General features: G+C 41.2%; 1 protein-coding gene across 2 annotated transcripts in view; it reads left to right on the top strand.

Moving 5' to 3' along the window:
- adam12b (ADAM metallopeptidase domain 12b) overlaps window positions 1-19342 on the top strand; it is a 141457-nt gene that overhangs the window by 25934 nt on the left and 96181 nt on the right. For both annotated transcript variants that reach the window (XM_049600643.1, XM_049600644.1), the window contains exon 3: window positions 4532-4605. In XM_049600643.1, coding sequence (XP_049456600.1) covers window positions 4532-4605 — 74 coding nt within the window. The remainder of the gene's footprint in view (window positions 1-4531; window positions 4606-19342) is intronic.

Genomic DNA, 19342 nt, shown 5'->3' with positions numbered 1-19342 from the left:
TGCCTTCCAGGGCAGCTGGTGATTGTCTTACCACAGATTTCACGAAGACTTAAACCTCCCCGGATAACAGATTGATACAGCCTCTCCTTGTGCCAATAGAAGGTTATGAAGCAGTCGTAAAGTATTGCAGAGTCATTACTTACAGTGACATTGCCTCCACACACACACACACATACTTGCAGCCACGCAAACACAGACAAACTGAGTCTCAGGCAGAGCTGCAGACCGACTGGCAAAACACTGGCCTGAAGGCATCGGTCAGCAGACTTAAGAAATGCCACTGTGAATGAGGACGGAGTACGTCTGAAATATCATCTCATGATACATAAATCTGTCCCTGTTCCTCACTGAGCACATGTCTGGCAATTTCTGTCTCTCTGCTGGCGAGGATAAATAAATATGTCATGTCTTGCTTTGTCCTTTTGTTGTTTTTTTCCTGTTGGAAGAATGGTCTGAGGCCTCAGGCACAAATACACGTTGCCTCTGTCCTGCTGCAAGGGCACTTCTTCGCTCTGATAACAACTATTTTCCGGAAAGCATCAAGTCATCTCAGAGCTGTTTGTTGGGAAATTGCCGGTTTGACATTTGATTTAGGATTAAATCTCAAAATGCTATTTGACATTGTGAGCAGCATCTCCCGCATCACCCTGGCTTCTTGCAGCCATAAATCAGTGGCACTGAATTACTCACATCACATACTCATTACAGTTGCTCCTGCAATGAAATACAGTTTTTCTGCCAAAGAATCCTATCGCACAGGAGGCAGTGAGGAACAAAATACTATCCAGCATTTAGGATCATCTTTGCAGATAATAGCCTCGTCTTTACCAACTACTTTTAACAGAAAAGTGCAATTTAAAGTTGTATTCCTTCGTGCTGCTTGATTTGATGTCATTTGGTTACCGTGGTAACGGCAAGTGCGGTGTAGTCACAGAGACGAAAGAATAGGAAGGACATTGGCCTCTTTGCTGTGAACGTTTGACTCATACAGAAGTAAATGACACATGATAATTTTCTGTGGTAAGAACACAGGTCAGCGGAGCCATTAAGTGCACTCACTAGTTTGAGAACACAGTTTCAGCCTGTTCTCACACCTGTTTGCCTTGTTAAACAAAAAAATACAATGGTATATCAATCCAAGAGTTTCTCTTTCACAGAACTAAGACTAACGTTAGCTAAATTACCTTGTTATATCATTGTAAAACACTCTCCATGCGAACTTGACACACTCACCAAAACTGTCTTGGGGCTCAATTATACCTACAAAAATAAATATCCATCCATCCATTTTCAACTGCTTATCTGAAGCCAGGTCGTGGGGGCAGCAGGCTGAGCAAAGTATTCTAGACATCCCTCTCCCCAGCAATGCTTGCCAACTCCTCCTGGAGGACCCTGTGGTGCTCCTAGGCCAGATGAGATATGTAATCCCTCCAGCGTGTTCTGGGTCTGCCTCGGGGCCACCTACCAGTTGGAACTGCCCAATGAAAGTAAATATGTCTGTTTCAATCTTTGTGAACGTCACTGCCCTCATACTTATGAGTCCTTTATGGTAGTATAGATAGATAGATACAGCCAATAGATGGCACTTAAGAGCAGAGTCAAAACCTTCACACAACAGCAAATGAAGTGATATAGAGGAGGTTGTAATATTGTACCTTTTAGCGGAAGTGGCGTTGTGGACGGCCGTGGTCTGTGAGGCCACTAAAAGCATTGCAACATATAGAAGGAGAATTCTTTTCACTATATTGCCGATTCATTCCGTTCAGCTATTTTTTGAATGTCTTCATTGTCTCCTACAGTCATATCTCACGCTCATCTTTACGCTACACTGCCCACGTGATCTAGGGTGGTACTGCTCTGTTTCATCCGTATCCGTAAGCTTTAAGAAAACATCCTCAAATACTGACATCATAAATGCAGAGTACGGACAGAGGGCTCCATCCATGTCAGTATGTAACGTTGAGCATAAATGGGCCCTTAGCTAGTCTTGTTAGTCATGTATTTAACAACAGAAGATGAAAATATATGAGAAATATGCTGATCTGCACACTGTGTATCCCCACGCTCTCTGCCTCTCGGCTGTCTACTAAGCAGCGACTCTTATTCCTTTTTGAAAGGCAGCTACAAGACATGTTTCAACAAACTTGCAGTTCATGGCAACAAAAGAATCAGGGAAATGACAGTTACGGTAATGTTTTAAAAGTAGTGGATTGCTTATTTGAAAAAGTACAACTCCACTGCTCATTGGTCGTTATTGCAAAACCTTATTTCAGTGATTTCAGGACTTGGCGCACGTCAGTTTGTTTATATGGAAGTTAGCTCACCACAGCAGTAGCAGTAGCAACTGTACATAAAACAGAGATGTTCCAATACCATTTTTTCCTTTCCTATACTGATAAGGATTACTGACCTTGTGAATCAGCTAATACTGAGTACCAATCTGAACAATTAAAAAAAAAAAAACAACAAAACTGTATACTGACCCTGTATGGATGTTCAGTGATTGCTGTCATTGTTGTATGGCAACATGGTTAAAATCTTTGTTAAACCTAAAAAAAAGTACATACAGAGAGCATACGTTTGTCACTTTGTTTTTTTACTGATGGGACTTTCCAGTGTAAATATTGTGTTCTGAAACAGTAGATACCAGCTGCACAGCACACAGGATCTCTACAGGCCTTTTAAAAGTCTTATAATATCTTAAATTTAATGTTAGGCCTTAAAAGTCAAGTCTTAAATTTGAATTTTGCTAGGTCTTAACTCCTACAAACATTTTGTCTAATTTCATTTATCCATTTTTGAATTTCTTTTTGTGAAAATGAGTGAAGCCTTTCTATAGCCCTTTTTAAACAGGAATTGTGCAAATTTGCAGGAAAGCCCAATCAGTCTTTTTTCAGCATTGGCAGTATAAAAACAAAATCGGGGAGTGCGGCAAAATGCCGCCTACCTACTTTTGTTTATACAGAATGTGCCTTTTTCGGGGCAATGGGGGGCGTGAGCAAGTAACAAAACGTGTAGCTCAGCGTGTGACGTAAACAGTGACGTGGGAGGGAAGCCGCGGCTAGTCAGGCGGCGATTCTCCCATAAATCAGCCCGTCCTTCACTGTTCCCGTCATCTGACAGTTAATGGCCTCTTCGTTTGCGAGGGCAAGGAGGGTGGGCAATTCCTTGTCTCTCCAGTTGCTCATCTTTACAGTGTCTGTCAGGTTTGCGTTTTCCTCTTGCTACTAGCTGCTCGCTAATTCCTGCTATCAGCTGTTTCCTGTTCATCCACCATCAGTGGGTCACACATGCGGCATCATCAACAGCTCCTCCTGCAAGTCATCAACAGCTCCTCCTGCAAGTCATCAACAGCTCCTCCTGCAAGTCATCAACAGCCCCTCCCATTGCGGAAGGCCGCCTCGGTCTGTTTAAACTAAAAGGGCTCCGCCAATATGACTACCCTGCGAGGCGGAAAATTTGGCACCTCGGATCAACTCGCCAATCCGGCTCTGTGTGTCTAAACACTCGCAGCTGATTGGCAAAACGGCCCAACATTCGTGGAAAATCTGGCAGTGTAAAAGGGGCTTATGTTACAAATCTTTAAAAAAAACTATAATGCTGTCATTTTACTTCAAAGTTTCGCTTAGCTGTTGGCAAAATGTAGATTGACTTAACTCACTCTAATAACCATATTCCCACATAACATTTACCTCTGCACAAGACCACATATATACTACTTGCCTGCAATGCTTACTTGCGGTTTTTAAATAAGTAAAACATGATTTGTCCAAAAATCGGTCCTATATTTGGTTAAAAGGTGTCTTGAATGGGTCTTAAAAAGCATTGACTTTAACCGTCTGATACCTGTAGACACCCTGGCACAACTTGCTTTGTAGGCTACTGTTTCAGACAGAGTGGCAAAGAAGAATTGACTTATTGGAAAACTGTCATTTTATTTGGCTGTGAAACTAAAAGTTTATTAATAAATTACGTGGCATTGGATCTGTGCACAGGCTTGTGTAGTCGCCGATACCCGACCCATAATTTTAGGCAGTATCGGAGGTATGACTGATGAAAGAATAATGTTTGTTCTACTGTCAGTCTATTTCTATGGGTGAAGTGCTCCACTCATGGAGCAGCTTTCTTGTCAGAAATATAACAGAAGAACGGCTGTTGTGTCTGTTCACAGTGCAGCCAAACAATAAATGCTGCTGACCATATATAACATAGAAAATGGGTTTTGGTTTCATGACTGTGTTCAGGATTATAACTACAAAGAGACCGTATGGATAGAAAAGTTACATTGGTTGGTTAAGCTGTGAAACTAGTCCACTACACTTCCTTTTGTGTGGTGCACAGAGTGGGTAAGCGTAGGATGTGAAGGCTTTCTTCCTGTTCCTCCAACACTATTGTGCCATGCCACATCCTTCCTTGTATACAGCCTGTGTGTCAAACTGAAGGTGAAGCTTCACACACATGCTGATGCACAGGCAGGATGGGTGAGATCCGGGCACCACCTTAACACTCCCATCATCTTTTTGTCTTTCAGAGTTATCCTGCGTCACTCCAGCTGCTGGTACGTGCGGAAGGTGAACAGCTGATCCTGTTGCTGGAGAAGAATGAGTGAGTTGTCCTCTGATTTATTTTCAATTCTCCTTCCAAAGTCATTGTCAGCACCAGGACAGAGGAAACTAGATATTTATTATGTTAATCACACACAGAGCCAATAGATAAACCCCGGCTCGCAGCTATGGCTGGCTGGAGTTATGAATGCAAGAGGAGGAGAAGTTGTATGGTTCTGGGCTATGATATAGTATATTCAAGGAGGGAGAAAATAATATGTCCCCTAGTGATTGGACTCTTTTATGGTTCAGTCTCTCTGAAGGGCCGAGAGATGAAAGCTGATAAAGAATAAGGAAGAGGAGAGCTCTGAGGACATGCTTGTTCTCTCCTGCTTTGCTTCTCCTCTCCTCTCATCACTCCACTCCCTTCCAGACTGCGGAAAATAACACAGTGAACTGTGAAACGAGGGGTGAGGATCATTTGGAGTTCATAAATATGCAGATACACACACACGCATTCTCAACTGTTTCATACAGAGAGGAAATACTGCTGTAAGGCCAGAATAAAAAGCACGTAAAGGCCAGGTTACATGTCGGGGGAAATTTATAATCTCACACCAATGATGACGACGCCGTCTCCGGTCACGTTTCTGCTAATGTTTCTCATTCAGTCGGAGCAGAGACATAATATTCTACCCTGCTGCTTACAGGTACAGATATTGACACTGGAGTGATGGATTTGTTCCACAAGTGGTCAGACCTCCGTCACTGGTAACTTGAGAGAGTAAACACAAATTGGGCCACTGAGATTTTCTTGTTGCGTCCCCTTTCCAAACTGCAAAAGTGTGGTGGGAGTTGGGAAATGAAACACATCTATGGTTCCTGAGATTGAGAAGTGAAACTGCGGCTATTTATTCACATATTCAATCTCTCTTTTCCACCTCTATTCCAGCTGGAAGTCCATTCATTGCTATGAGAACTTTTAGGATCTGCGATGTGTTTGCGTAACTCCTTATGTTTTATTTATTTATTTTATTTTTTCGGACTTGAATTTCTCCAATACATTAAAAAATTAGAATTTTTGTGACAGATCGTTGAAGGTGATTCACCTCTATTTATGCATTTTTTCTGAGTGAAAGGTGTAACGGCGGCGGCATGTTTAGCTGGCTAACATCGGTAGCATGCTAGCTGTGTAACGAATCAAATGCATGCATAGTAGATCATACATCTTTCAACAAAGTGTTTTGCAAAACTGGTTCCACATCTGACAGGCCGACCTACTCACGTATTTGTTGCTATGGATTATTGGTCCTGTTTTGTCTCTTACTTGCTCTGTGTGATATTCTACAAGACGTGATGCTGAAAAACACTAAAAATTAACTTTTCTACCATTTCTACAGTGGCATTTTTATCCATCTGTGCAGAGATGCACTTCCTTGTGCTGAACACTAGGGGTGTGCTCCGTAAACTTCACGCAAATACCAACACAAAGGAAGACTGTGTTGAGATGAGGCGTTAGGGCCAGGTCAGACTAAAGATTTGTGACAAGACAAAGAAAAGTTGCAGCGGTGTGAACTGGCCCATCAAGCTGGGTGATGGTGCCACCTGCAATTAAGCTTCTAAAGTCGCCAGTGGTTGGTTTTAGAACATAAGTTACATCACCTGCTTCAACAGCCAGTCAACTTGTTGCAAAGTCAGCTGGTCAAGTCAGTTATAAAAAGTCAGCAGACAGCGTGTTTGCTTGTTATGGCGTTCTCTGACAACAGCCCTCAGTCCTTGAATGAGCCCATCTCATCTACATCCACGCTGCTGTTGACACGTATGTTGGTTTATTCTCCTCAGATGTCCTCAGTGGTTACTCTTTCAGTCATTACTTGTACTTGAAAAGCTGTGAGTTTGACAGATGTACAGAGCATTGGCATGGCATTGGTGCCAATGGCAGGTTTTTAGGCACACAACGAGCAGTCACAGGTTTCAACTTATCTCGTTGTAAATCTTTGGTTGGTCCATACACTCACCAGCCACTCCTGTACACCTTGCTAGTACCAGGTTGGACCCCTTTTGCCTTCAGAACTGCTTTAATTCTTCGCGGCACAGATTCAACAAGGTGCTGGAAACATCCCTCAGAGATTTTGGTCTATATTGACATGACAGTATCACACAGATGCTGCAGATTTGTCGGCTGCACATCCATGATGAGAATCTCCCGTTCCACCACATCCCAAAGGTGCTCTATTGGACTGAGATCTGGTGACTGTGGAGGCCATTGGAGCACAGTGAACTCATTGTCATGTTCAAGAAACCAGTTTGAGATGATTTGAGCTTTGTGACATGGTGTGTTATCCTGCTGGAAGTAGCCATCAGAAGACGGGTACACTGTGGTCATAAAGGGATGGACAGTCTGGCCATTGTCCTCTGACCTCTGGCATCAACAATACATTTCCGCCCAGTGGACAAACAAATAATATATTAACCCCCCTCCCCCTGTCATATTTCCCCTCATGAATAGCTCAAGGTAACCTGCTAGCCCTCAAAAACACAATTCAAATTACTTCACAAACAAACTAAAAAAAGTTCTATAAATATATTGTCCTTGGTCAGAAATTACAAACTCCCTAGAAAAACTCTGTCCTGCCTGACCCATCCATTCCCTGTTCTCCGTGTGACCCCCAGTGACCTCAGCATCAGCTGTGAGTCATCCGTCACCAGCCTGAGGCCCGGGAGCACGCTGCCATTCCCATCCGGCCTGTTCTCTGTCAGGCCAGATGTGTCCTCTGATATCGCTTCACCAGTTCAGCCAACTCAGAACAGGTGGTCTCTGACCTCTGCGCAGGTCTGTTTTGTCGAGGCTGTGACCGTTCAGTCTGGGGCAGAAGGGAAGATAAGGGCACATGAGGATGTCGCAATACTTCGAATTTTTATTGAATCACTCACTGTAATATTTTCCAAGCTGGCAACATTGAGTCCTGCTCAGATTTGTAATTTTCCAACATTAAATATATCCACATTAAACCAAGCCAGTGTCGCTGAGATATGCTTGACAGCTCAATTGCTCAGCATTAATAAAAAATGGTTCCTTTTTAGGGTTTAAAAAGCAATTTTTCAACAGCAGGAACAAAATATGGCAGTTAAAAGGCAGTTTCATAATAATAACAGCACTTTAGAGGTGTGCAATGCAAAAAAATTTTTTTTTTTTTTTTTTCCACCCAAAGCTGCTCTCCTGGCTTCACTCACTGATGCATGCTCTCAGTGTGGATGTCTTCATTGGATATTCTTCATAGCAGCGTCTTTTTTTTTTTTTTTATGAAGCCACTCTACAGTTCATGTTTAATGCCTCAAGGCTGCATGGAATAAGTTTGTGTTTTAATAGAGCTCAACAGGGAGCCAAGGGGTCATGTTTTACTACTTTTATACCATAAAAAAGTCTTGATTGGATAATGAACTTGAGCTCGAGTATGCGATGTCCCTACAGCAGCAACAAAATCTCATCATATATGAAGAAATATGTCGAATATTTTAATTAAATCTCCTAAACAGCACCAGATCTAATAACTAGTCAGTAGTTCTAGGTCAGATCATGACATTTTTGAATGGAAATTAAGTGGGAACATGAGGAAATTATGTCCAACACATCCCCAATTTCCTATTTAATATAATAATCCAATATGGCATCTAATATTTGAGTAACTCAATAAAGTGTGGAAGTTATTCAACTTTAAAGCTACTTGAAGGGAACTGCGGTGAAAACATTTAAAAGTTTAGAGGTAAAAAAAGTACAAGCAGCCGTTAAAATGTGGAGGCGAGTGGATGTGAATGCGGGGAACTCAAGAGCTTAGTAAGTGGTGGCTCTTTGTGCTGAGTTATGGCAGGTTTTCCGTGAAGGCTCATCCTTTTTTGCACGAATCTGCTGAGCCCGTGCAGTTTGCTCATTTGGCACCGCTGCCGAGCACACCTGCTCCAAGGCCAGTGTGAAATGATCTCAGTCCTCACCAATATAAACACGCTACCAGATCCAATTAATAAACTGCTGTTTGTTAGGCGCTTGGCCCCGGGCCAGGAAAAACTTGGCTACAGCAGGACGAGTACAGATCTACTGAGGAGAGAAATCAGCGGGGGGTCTGCTTTGTGTGTGTGTGTGTGTGTGTGTGTGTGTGAGGGGAGTGTTTCTATAGGTGGCATACAGCAAGACTGAATGTGTTTAAGAGAGCTGGAGTCTCTTTGTTTTTGTACACGCTTGAGAAGGATTTGATTTTCCTGGGTGGTACAGGCCAGCTCTTTTGTGTCCTTGGCAGCCAGTTGGATGAAAGTGTCTGAATAAAAAGCATATCGTATAGGCAGTGAGATGCCTCTGTATCCACACACTCTTACATTTTGTCACTTTTACAAGGTCAACAAAAGTGTATCACAGTTGCCAAAAGAAGAGCCCTGCAAACCTCAGTGAAACATGTTCCTGTTTGTTCGGAGTAAATGTTGTTTTGCACTCTTTGTTAGTTTGGATTTTGTTTTGTCAGCTCTGCGCCCGAGCAGCACTTTGGGACGTGACTTAGATCGGCTTCTGTTCTTGATTTCAATTGTTACAGCCTCATATGCCGTTACACATTAACGTCTTTGTCCCACATGCCACTTCAATTAAAATAAACAGCTTAACATGGTTAAAAGGGGGAAAATGTTTTCCTATTACTCTGTCATATCTTTTTTCTTGTAAGAGTAATGGGAAGGGCTGTGTCGTATACAATATTTAAGGCCTGGTGTGTTGCGCGGTGCAAACAGAGCTGGACAGACATGCAGACTTGTGCCAGCAGCGGCTGCTTTGATGTATAGCATTGATCAATGGCACAGTTGGCCAGCTTCAAATGATTAATGGTGGCTCGTATGGGACATTCCACATTAGTCTTGATTAAAGACTTCAATAGCACTGTCTGGGAGACCAAGGTGCTCGTGTGTGCGTGTCTGTGTGTGTGTGAGAGAGAAAGAAGTATTAAAGATGTACAGCTTGGCCCATTTACTGAAGTTTAAATTTAATATCATAATTTCTGGTTTCTAAGGAGCTTTATTGTTTAACATTGTTCAATACTAGTGCTGACATTTTCATTTAAAGAGATACTATGTAACTTTTAATGACCACAAGTGACAATATTGCCAGGCTCACACCAGAGGCACAGACGATTTTCCAGCTTTCTTTCGGAACCAAGTCAGCTTTTAGAAAATAAATACAAGAATGGCAACACTTCTCTTTATATTCATTATCATTATCTGTGTCTGTATCCGTTCAGACAACAATATTCTCAGTCTATGCAAATATATTCATATACAGGACAGGAAGTGGGCGTGGTTTGTACAGGAAGTCATGTTAAAATGGGCAAATGTTGTATTTTCATACCTTTTTTTCATTGCCAATAAAACTGTTGTGCCGTCAAAGCATCAAATGGATTTCATAATGGCATGTAATTAATTATGAAATATATTTCCACATCCTCATACTGTGCTTTTCATCTGTCTTAAATTTTTAAATTTTCTGAACTATCTATATGCCTATGAAATAAATCCAGAAATAAATGAGGACATAAATTTATAAATAAATGGAAGTATAGATATGTAAATGAAATAATTTAATTAAATAAATAAATAAATAAATAAAGATAAAGGTTTTTATTTTTAAAAGAGAATGATTTTCAAAGAACGTCTTTCATTTATTTCAGACTTTGAGACTTTTAAATTTTTAATGCCACATATATTTCACAGCTCTTTTTATTTCCGTGTGTTTATATTCCCATGAGATACTGGTTAGGTTGTTAGTGGACACATAGTCAAAACTCCATGAACATATGGCTGATACATAGACATCTTAGATGGATAATTATTGCCTGAAATAATATTTTGACTGAGAAAATTAACACTGATGGCTAAAAACTGCTTCTGATGCGCTCTCATATAATAATATAGCGGTCACTTTTCAATTATATGTAGTAATTAAAATGATTTGTTAGAAAATAAAAGTCTTGCGTTGCATCTTAATGATACGATATTTGATTTAAAGAAACCTAATGTACAAACATGTCGGGTTTCTTTCCCCGATAATGAGCAAGTCTCTTTGCATCACATTATTTGTGCCCTTCCAAAATATGTATTCGGATTCAGCCACATCCCAACGAGTCACATTTTCATTGTGCGTCGCTTTAATCTAATTCCAAAGGACACTGTTTTTATTTTTATAAAAAGCTCTTTTTTTTTTAGCTTTACTCCTTGTAACACAGCGAGCTGCATGTGTTCATAGTGCAACGAGCTCTCTTCACAAGACCATGCATTTCCCAGTGAGGACATTTCCTTTCATTCTTCTATGGCAGGAAAGAAAAGAGGAAAGAGCCCTTTTGAAACACATGGCCACATCTAAACAACGTCATTATGTTTTTGGCAAAAAAAAAAAATCCCCATAGCAACATCCTCAGTTTGTTTTCTATGGGAAAGAAGATGCACTCCATTTCAATAACACAGCTGACAATGCCAAGATTCGTGTCAATGTGTGGTGCCACAGAGGAGGTTTAATATCGCCCAGTGTGTTCAGTGAGAAGGAGCTCAGACAAACAAAGAGAGATCCCAGGTTTCCTTTGCACTTTAATTGGATCTGTCAAGAATACGAGATAAGTCAAAGAGCATGTGGCTCTGTCTTTCAGTGGCACAATGTAGAAAAGTGTTGGCTCTTAGCTCGTTTGGGTTGTAAAAGGAACTTTTATGCGTGTAACTATTCAGTGATGATGGGTTTCCATGCTGTCTATATAAAGCCACGCTGCCTCGGTGACCTGCATGAGGTCAGGAAGTAGATAGATACTGGATGTTGAGCAGCAGCAAACTTCATAAGCAACACTTTGACTTGTTGTGATGCTCTTTTCCTGTGACATGCCTCACTGTCTTTCCATCTACATCCAGGTTTTTCAGCCCCCCCTCCCTTATCTCTGGCTGTCTCTCCCGTTCCCTTCCTCCCACGCTCTCCACATGCATGCTTGTGTTTCCACTGAGCAGCTCTTCTGTCACCATGCAACCTGAGACTCTGTCAAAGCCACCAGTGGGGAGCGTTGGACCTCAGGCTGCTGTTTGGTGCCAACACATGTGTACTCGGACTTCGGTGCCAAGTCTCTGTGTGACTTTACTTCGGATGCCAAGGCGTTTTGTTCTGCCTGTCACAATCAATTCAAACATTATTACAAGGTTAAACACCAGTCACCTACAAGCAAGGGGGTTTCTATTAGCTGCTTCTCTGCACTTTGCTTCATTGTGTATGCCAATTATTCTGTGATTGCCTGTTGTGACACAATAAGGCAGAGAAAATGATGTCTAATGTACTTTTTGCGTGCTAATTGCAAGAAGGCTGCGTTGAGACAGATATCAGCACTGTGTGAAAAAATAGCCTACCACGCACTAGAAGACTTTGAAAAGACTTTAGAAATATTTAAAATACTTGAGTCTGACATGCTTTCACATCTGAAGACAATGTGAGTTGTTAATCTTTGAAAAGACTGGGGATCATGCAGGGTCACTATTTGCTAGACTGTAGCTAGACTCCTCTTGAGACTTTTTCCCATCCTGCTCCTGGTGGAAGATATTGCGCCAAACTTCCTTTAAGAAATACAATACGTTAGCAGTTATTTGCTTGTCTGCAAAAACACACAACTCTAGAACCACAAGATAAAAGGCATCATATGTTGAACAGACTTTGTTGCCTCAACATGCGACCAGCCTCTGTTGGTTAGCTGCTCTACTTTAGTGGAAGAAGACTGTGGGAATGCGAGGCGAATCATTTCAAAAATTAAGCTTTCTCACTAAAATAAGTTCCAGTTGGTGGATCAAATACACGCAGAATTACAGCGACTTGTATTCACTCCACAACTCCACCAGTTTCTCCTCCTCCACAGATCAAGAACACTGAGATTTGTTCATGTTCTTGTGCGTCCCTTGACTCCCTTCCATGTTCACTGACTACCAAGTTTGCTGCTTCTTCTGTGGTGCCGGAGAGACCGCAGCTGTTGGTTTTAACAATGCTCCAAGACCGAAAACGTACGCTAATATTTAATATGTTTGAATACGAGAGAAAGACTGACTTAAGATGGCTCAAACACAGTTTCATGACCACATTATACCAAACAATCAAGATCATGGGACACTGTACCAGCTGAGGTAAAACTGATTTCATTTTGACGATTGAATTTTGTCTGTGACAGTGAAGTCTCTTGAGAAGTCATTTGGTGTAAGGCCAGGATAAAGGAATAGTGTAAGAGCCACTTAAGCTCATATTAATATTTGGTAAGAATATCGTTGCTGATATGACATACCATCCAGGTTCTGATGGTATTTAAGTTTACAAAACAGTTTCTGTATACTTTGAGTAGTGTATGGTAGTGGACTATACTGAGGTTATGTTTATATTAACTTTATTTATGTGTTAGAATACGGGAACAAGTTATTGACTAGAGTTGTACCGATACCGATACTGCCTAAAATGTACAGCCTATGACCAATCCGATACCACGTAATGCCTCACGTCATTACGTATACACACGCTACAGGCAGACGAAACGGAGCAGAGTTTAAAAAGCATTCTACTGTAGCCTTTAAAATGTCTTTTTTACCAAATTGTGTGGCTGCACTTTAACCTGTGTCTTGATCTATGTCAACACTGGATAATAATAATAAAAAAAAAAAGTTTTATGGCATTCATTCTACTATTATGTATTATTTCTTAATATTTTACATAGAGTTTAGGAGTTGAGACATGCAACAATTCATATCCCATCCATTTTTATTTTACGCGCTGGTATCAGATCAGTACTCGGTATTGGGAAGGAAAAAGTGGTATTGGTACATCTTTATTATTTACGCCATGTGTTGTTCCGTAAGAAGTTTTAGTGTGCAAGACAGAGGGAGATTGTGGACAATGTCGTGTGTAAAGACTACTCGTTAGGATTTTAATGATTCCGATTCCTTACCGATTCCTTCTTAACGGTCCGATTCCTTACCGATTCCTACGTTATATTCATTATACTTGCTATACTTAAACAAGTATATAATAAACACAAATGCAATCAAACCATTACAAAAACTTTATTCTAACTGTTGCACAGTAGCCTACAATTAGATGAAAATACACATTTGTGTGTGGTGTGTATTTCAGATTTAGAGCTTGTATCATCTCCCTGAGAATATATAACAACAAAAAGTGATTCTCTGATTTCTACAGTAACACTATTACCTCAAATTAACCACAGCAATGTAATAAAAATACTTATATGCATTAATGCTTGGGCACTGTTATTTACGTGACAACACCTGAACATAACACACACAGACACACATTGGCTGTTTGTTTCTCCCCTCGCTGGAAGTCTCGGACCTCCAGCCGCCCGCCTCCGCCTTGATTAAACGCTGAAAATTGAATAAAAGAGGGAGACAGGTTTCTCCTATTTTATTTTAATTTGTTATATTTCTCCTTCTCCCCTCGCTGGAAGTGTCGGACCTCCCGCTGCCCGCTCCCGTCTCAAACAAGGAGGTCTGTGTGACACAAATTCAGTGCTTTAGTAATTAAATAATGTCGGGCTCGGTCGGGTTCGGACAGAAATATGCGGCGGAAATGACAAAAAGAAAAAAGAACCAGATCCGGATTCCCAACCCTAGTAAAGACGACTTGAAGTTTGTGTTGATTTGTATCCTAATTAGTTTTTGACTGTGTTATGCAGTGTTGAATTGTAGTAACGGTAATACGATGAGAATATGTAGACAGAGAACTTCAAGTCGACAGTGGACCGCACAAGATGTAATTTTGGAAGGACTTGGCCTGTCATTTTGTTTACTTTTTGGGATTCTCAGTAAGTCTCGTAAACTTCTCCCTGCCTCATGTGAGTACTGTGGAGCTCCAGAAAAGGAACAGAAACACGAGTCAAAACCGAGACACCTGACAAACTAAGCGGCCAAGGAACTTTGGTATGTTGAAATGGCCACGACAAATAGTCTACATTTTGGGAAACACACTGATTTGTTTTCTGGCAGAGAATGAGTTGAGAAGATTTAAACCACTCTCAGTGTCTGTTTGTTATAAGCCCACAGCCGGTTGGCTTGGTTTAGCACAAACACTGGAAACACAGTCTATTTCTTGAGTGCAACCAGTAACATCCTGGAGTCTCCATGATGCCAACCGAGAGAGCTCTGACCAAAAAGATTAAGACAGGACAATGCAATACATTGGCCAATCAAATTTATGCTATACATGCACACGTTACTTTATAACAAGAGCAGCATATTTCCACTGTTGACATGGTGATTTTGGCAACATGGAATTCAATTATTGAAGCTGTTTTACTTTCCAAGAGTTATAAAAAATCCTTCTTCACAGTATTACAAACCACTGTGCAGGGTTTTGTTGTCTGATTAGCCTTGAAAGTCATTGATCCATCCCTCAGATTTACTGCATTTCTTTGGTATTTCGGTATCACAAAATATCAGTTCCCACCAATAATACAAGAGTTTCATACAGGTTAACTGCAGTGGGTAGAAGTCCTTTACCTGCTGCTAGCTTTTTGTCAGTGTCAGGTTGAGAAACAAAATACTTTGACAGTCAGACCTTCCTTTCACTTGAGCATATGTGCAGTGTCTTGTCTGGAAAGATGAGATGTAGAGCACACTGTTCTAACAAGAGTTTTCACACGTCCTGTCTGTTTGAGTATTGATGCGAGTGAGTTTCACCTCCTTTTCCCCTGATGACATTGTAGTTGTAGTTTTTGCTAAGCTTTGAGCACATACTAATCGCATTTTGCCTCCTGCCATCTTTAATTAGTTGGCTAAAGAGTTTGTGGATAATGCAGAGCGCCCTTGGGGAAAGTTGCCCAGTCCTGAAGGACAATAAGAAGAGAAAAGAGAGCGAGCAAGAGAGTGAGCAGTCTTAGGCGTTGCTTGGGGAAAAGATTAGAGTGGTAGTTTTTTGACCGGTTGGATCAGAGCCAAGCATCAGAGCCAAGCTAGCTCAAAGTGTCTCAATAGTTCATTTTTTTTTTTTCCTCTTTTCAAGTCTCTCCCTATCTCAGGTTCACTTTCTCTGCCTCTCTCCTTCCCTAAAAGTGTGATTGATTTTCCAGAAACAAAGATCTCTGGGGAAGATATGTGTTAAGCCAGATTTTTCTTCACTAAACAATAGTTTCAGTTGATTTGGCTACAAAGAAAATCACATACTTTACTTCTGACTTAGGAACAAGTGTTAACATGATGTTATTCACATATTTATGTGGTTATGTAGCTTGAGGGTGCTTTCAGACCTAGAGTTGTCTTGCTTTGGTCTGAATCAGGGACTAATTTTGTTAGAAAGTTGCACAATTGCCTAGAGTTGGTTCATGTTCTCATGGCAGCATTTACAAGCGGACAAGATCAAATGCCTTGATCTTGATTGGTCAGAATTTCCATGCGGGAAAAATCCAGGAAGTAAACAAAGCGTTGAAGAAGAGTGTCACATTTATCTTGCAAGTGTGACACTTTGTAATGTCACAGTGGAGGGACAACTACGCAGGTTGATTTCAGCGCTGCTCATCGTGGACTATATTGCTGTCATTGTTCATTTTAGTAAAACCATACAGTTTGAAAACGAGGCGCGGCTCCAACTAGAAAACAATGTTTTGATGCATTGGATGTGCTGAATGTGCATATTAAGGCGGTGCAGGTGGAGGTGCACATTAATAATCCTCCAGGACTGTAACATGCTCATGTTTGTTTATCCCAACGATGCGTAATGCAGCTGCAGTTGGTTCAGATCACACATTCTCACCACAAACGAACTGCACCAGAGTTCATTTGTAAGCAGACCAAGACCTCCTCTTCAGAAAGGTCTCGGTCCGGTTGTTTTGGTACGCACCCGAGTGCGATTGTTGTGTTCACACCTGCCCAAATGAACCGCGCTTAGGGGGCAAGTGAACTTGAGTTTGATTTAACCGAATCAAACATGGCAGGTGTGAAAGCACCCTAAATCAACCTATAATTAAGATTATGTTTGACAATACAACTACATTAAACTGTGGGTGGAGTACAGCAAATAAAGTTGAGAATTCTGAGGGCTTGTTCCAGGCGTTGTGATCATTTTGCTTTCAGTGAAACAGCTGAATACATTAATGCACTAATGCAGTATGTCAGCATATGGCATCATCTATTTGTTCACTGCTACAGACCTATTTTTAGGGGCCTGCGGCAGCAGCAGAGAGGATGCTGAGGGTGTTGCCACAGCACTTAGCCAATATAGTCAAGTTGTCTCCCTCTCCATATATGTTCATTTCTCATTCATGCAAGGGAACATTGAGTGGAACATCTCCCAATTTAACTGCTTTTAACCTTACATATACTGCGCAGAGTGTGGGTCGCCTATCAAAGTTGCTAGCTAGCAGAACAATGAGGACCCTGTGAGTGCGAGTGATTTTCTCTTTCCTTTCTGAGCACTTAACATGCCAAATGAGAGCACAGATGTGATGCATTTGCAGCCTCGGTCACACACTCCTTATAAAGGCTGCGGCTCTTTTTATTTTAAATCAAACTGTGTGATATACGCTCAGTGTGGTGTCAGCAGAGTGAACTATTGCCTTGGTGTAGGTGAGCAGAAAATCTATTATCTGCGTTGGAGTTTCTGATATGGACTGAGGCAGATGTTGATGGTGCATAATATCCATATTTATCCTCAGCATCATTTATCTGCATCGGCAGGAAACACTGCTGTAAAAAACCCGGGGAGTGTGTTACATGAGTGATTACATCACCTCGCTGTACATAAATAGATTTCTCAAGATAATGAAATTCATGTGAACTGTGCATTACTGTATAATGCACTTTCATGCATTTGTCTGTGGCAGCATACAGCCATTAGTGCTCAATTTCTCATCAAATTACAGTTCCAAGGTCAAGGAATCAGCCCGCAATAGAGTGTATAAAAATCACTTTTCACACACAACCACACCATAAAAGCTCGATATAAAAGCTTTAATGAGAAATCCTTTTCAAAGTAGAAATTACTTTGTGTGTGGTTCACATCCTTTTCTGCATTATATCTCAGCACGGCAAAGAGAGTGGGTCATTTGTAGTGGGCCCATGAGAAATAAGGACTTCTCTGTGCAAGACCGCACAGCTTAGCAGCTGTCTCACACTCTTAGTGGCGTTTATCTGATATGGTTAATGCTGGCAATATTGCTCACCAAGCTATCAGACCATACAGGTGATATAAGACACAGATTATAGGGATTATAGAGATTGCTGGAGATGTTGCTCTTGAGCCACAGTCACTGGGCTACAGGTGTTATCATGTTATATGTCTCAGATCCATTCAGATTACAGTCTACCTGTGCTCAAGCTAAACATAACAAACACATATAACCACGCATGTATAACACACGGCAGCCTGTAAGAACTCTGGCAGGTCAACACAATGCAGGTTGCAGCACAGTGTGACAAACAGCTTTATCAGTGAACACGTCTTACATTCATCAGTTCACAAGGTCAGGGTTGTTTACGTAAAGCACACACACACAAGGTAGGTCGATACGCACACACACATGAAAGGAAGTGTGTGTTCACAATAAATCCAGATGTGCCTTGGAAAACAAGGTAGAGAGGAAGTGCATCATGTGACATCACTGATTGAGGGGAAGTTTTTGCCGTGCTGGGTTCATGTTGAACAACACAGGGCAGCAGCACAATTAGTCCACAGGCTGTGTGTATAAACAGAGAAGCCAGAGGGAATTTTTTTTCTATGGACAAAAATACAAAGACATGCTGTTGCTGATTTGGTTCTGAATCTGCAGAGAAGCAGATGAATGGATACCTAAAGAGATAAATATGTTGTTATCTACAAGAGATCATTTATGGTTCATCTTTTTAATATGGGAAGGTGATTATGTGGTTAAACTTAAAGGGATATTTTGCTGATTTTCAACCAGCTTTGTATCATAACAGTGTCATAACAGCGCCCAGATCTCCCTGCTCATCTCCCACCTCCCTTCTGCTGGCTCTAGGGTGTTGCTCAACTACAGATTGTCCTTCCACATTTTTGTATGCTCGCCACCACAGACAGAGAAAGAATAGAGGTGGATCAGGAGAGAGAACTTTCTCTCTCTCTCTCTCTCTCTCTCTCTCTCTCAATATGCTTTATTGGCATGACATTTTACATGTGGCGCCAAAGCACAATTACAATGTAAGACTGTGAAAATTAACAACAAATTATTAACACAAAGTCATAGACATAATCTTATTTCCTCCAAGTAGATGTTGCATTTTAGTGGGACTGCCCGGGACAAAGAAATTTTCATTTAGGGCCATTAGTCGACTAGTCACCCGCATGTTTACGATATTGATTCAATTATTAAATGATATATTCTGGGCGGGGCAACACAATGGTTTGAGTTGAAGGTGTGAGAAAGAATAGTATCAGTAACATTGTTAACACTGTGCTACATTACAGAGAAATACAAAACCGTGCTAATGAACCTTCATTAATATAGGCCTATATTTTATCTACAAGTGCACGTCACACACTGAGCGAGCCGCCTGTTAATGACGCTGTGGGCTAATGGGCATGTAGCTACTGACATGTTTCAGATGATACGTCATGTTTGTAGTCGACCAATGAAGATGAGTTTACATATCACCTTGGGTTCGTCCTTCACCTTCTCAAAATGATCCCACACTTTGGATTTCCTGCCCGACATGTTATTAACTAACTAGCCTGTGGAATAACTGCAGGTACCAGCCCTGGAAATTAACGTGACTCCTATCTACCTGCTGAGCATGGC

This window comes from Epinephelus fuscoguttatus, linkage group LG16 (assembly GCF_011397635.1).
Source record: "Epinephelus fuscoguttatus linkage group LG16, E.fuscoguttatus.final_Chr_v1".
Taxonomy (NCBI): Eukaryota; Metazoa; Chordata; class Actinopteri; order Perciformes; family Serranidae; genus Epinephelus; species Epinephelus fuscoguttatus.
Note: the sequence above shows the minus strand (reverse complement) of the source record. Positions and strands in the feature narration are given on the sequence as shown.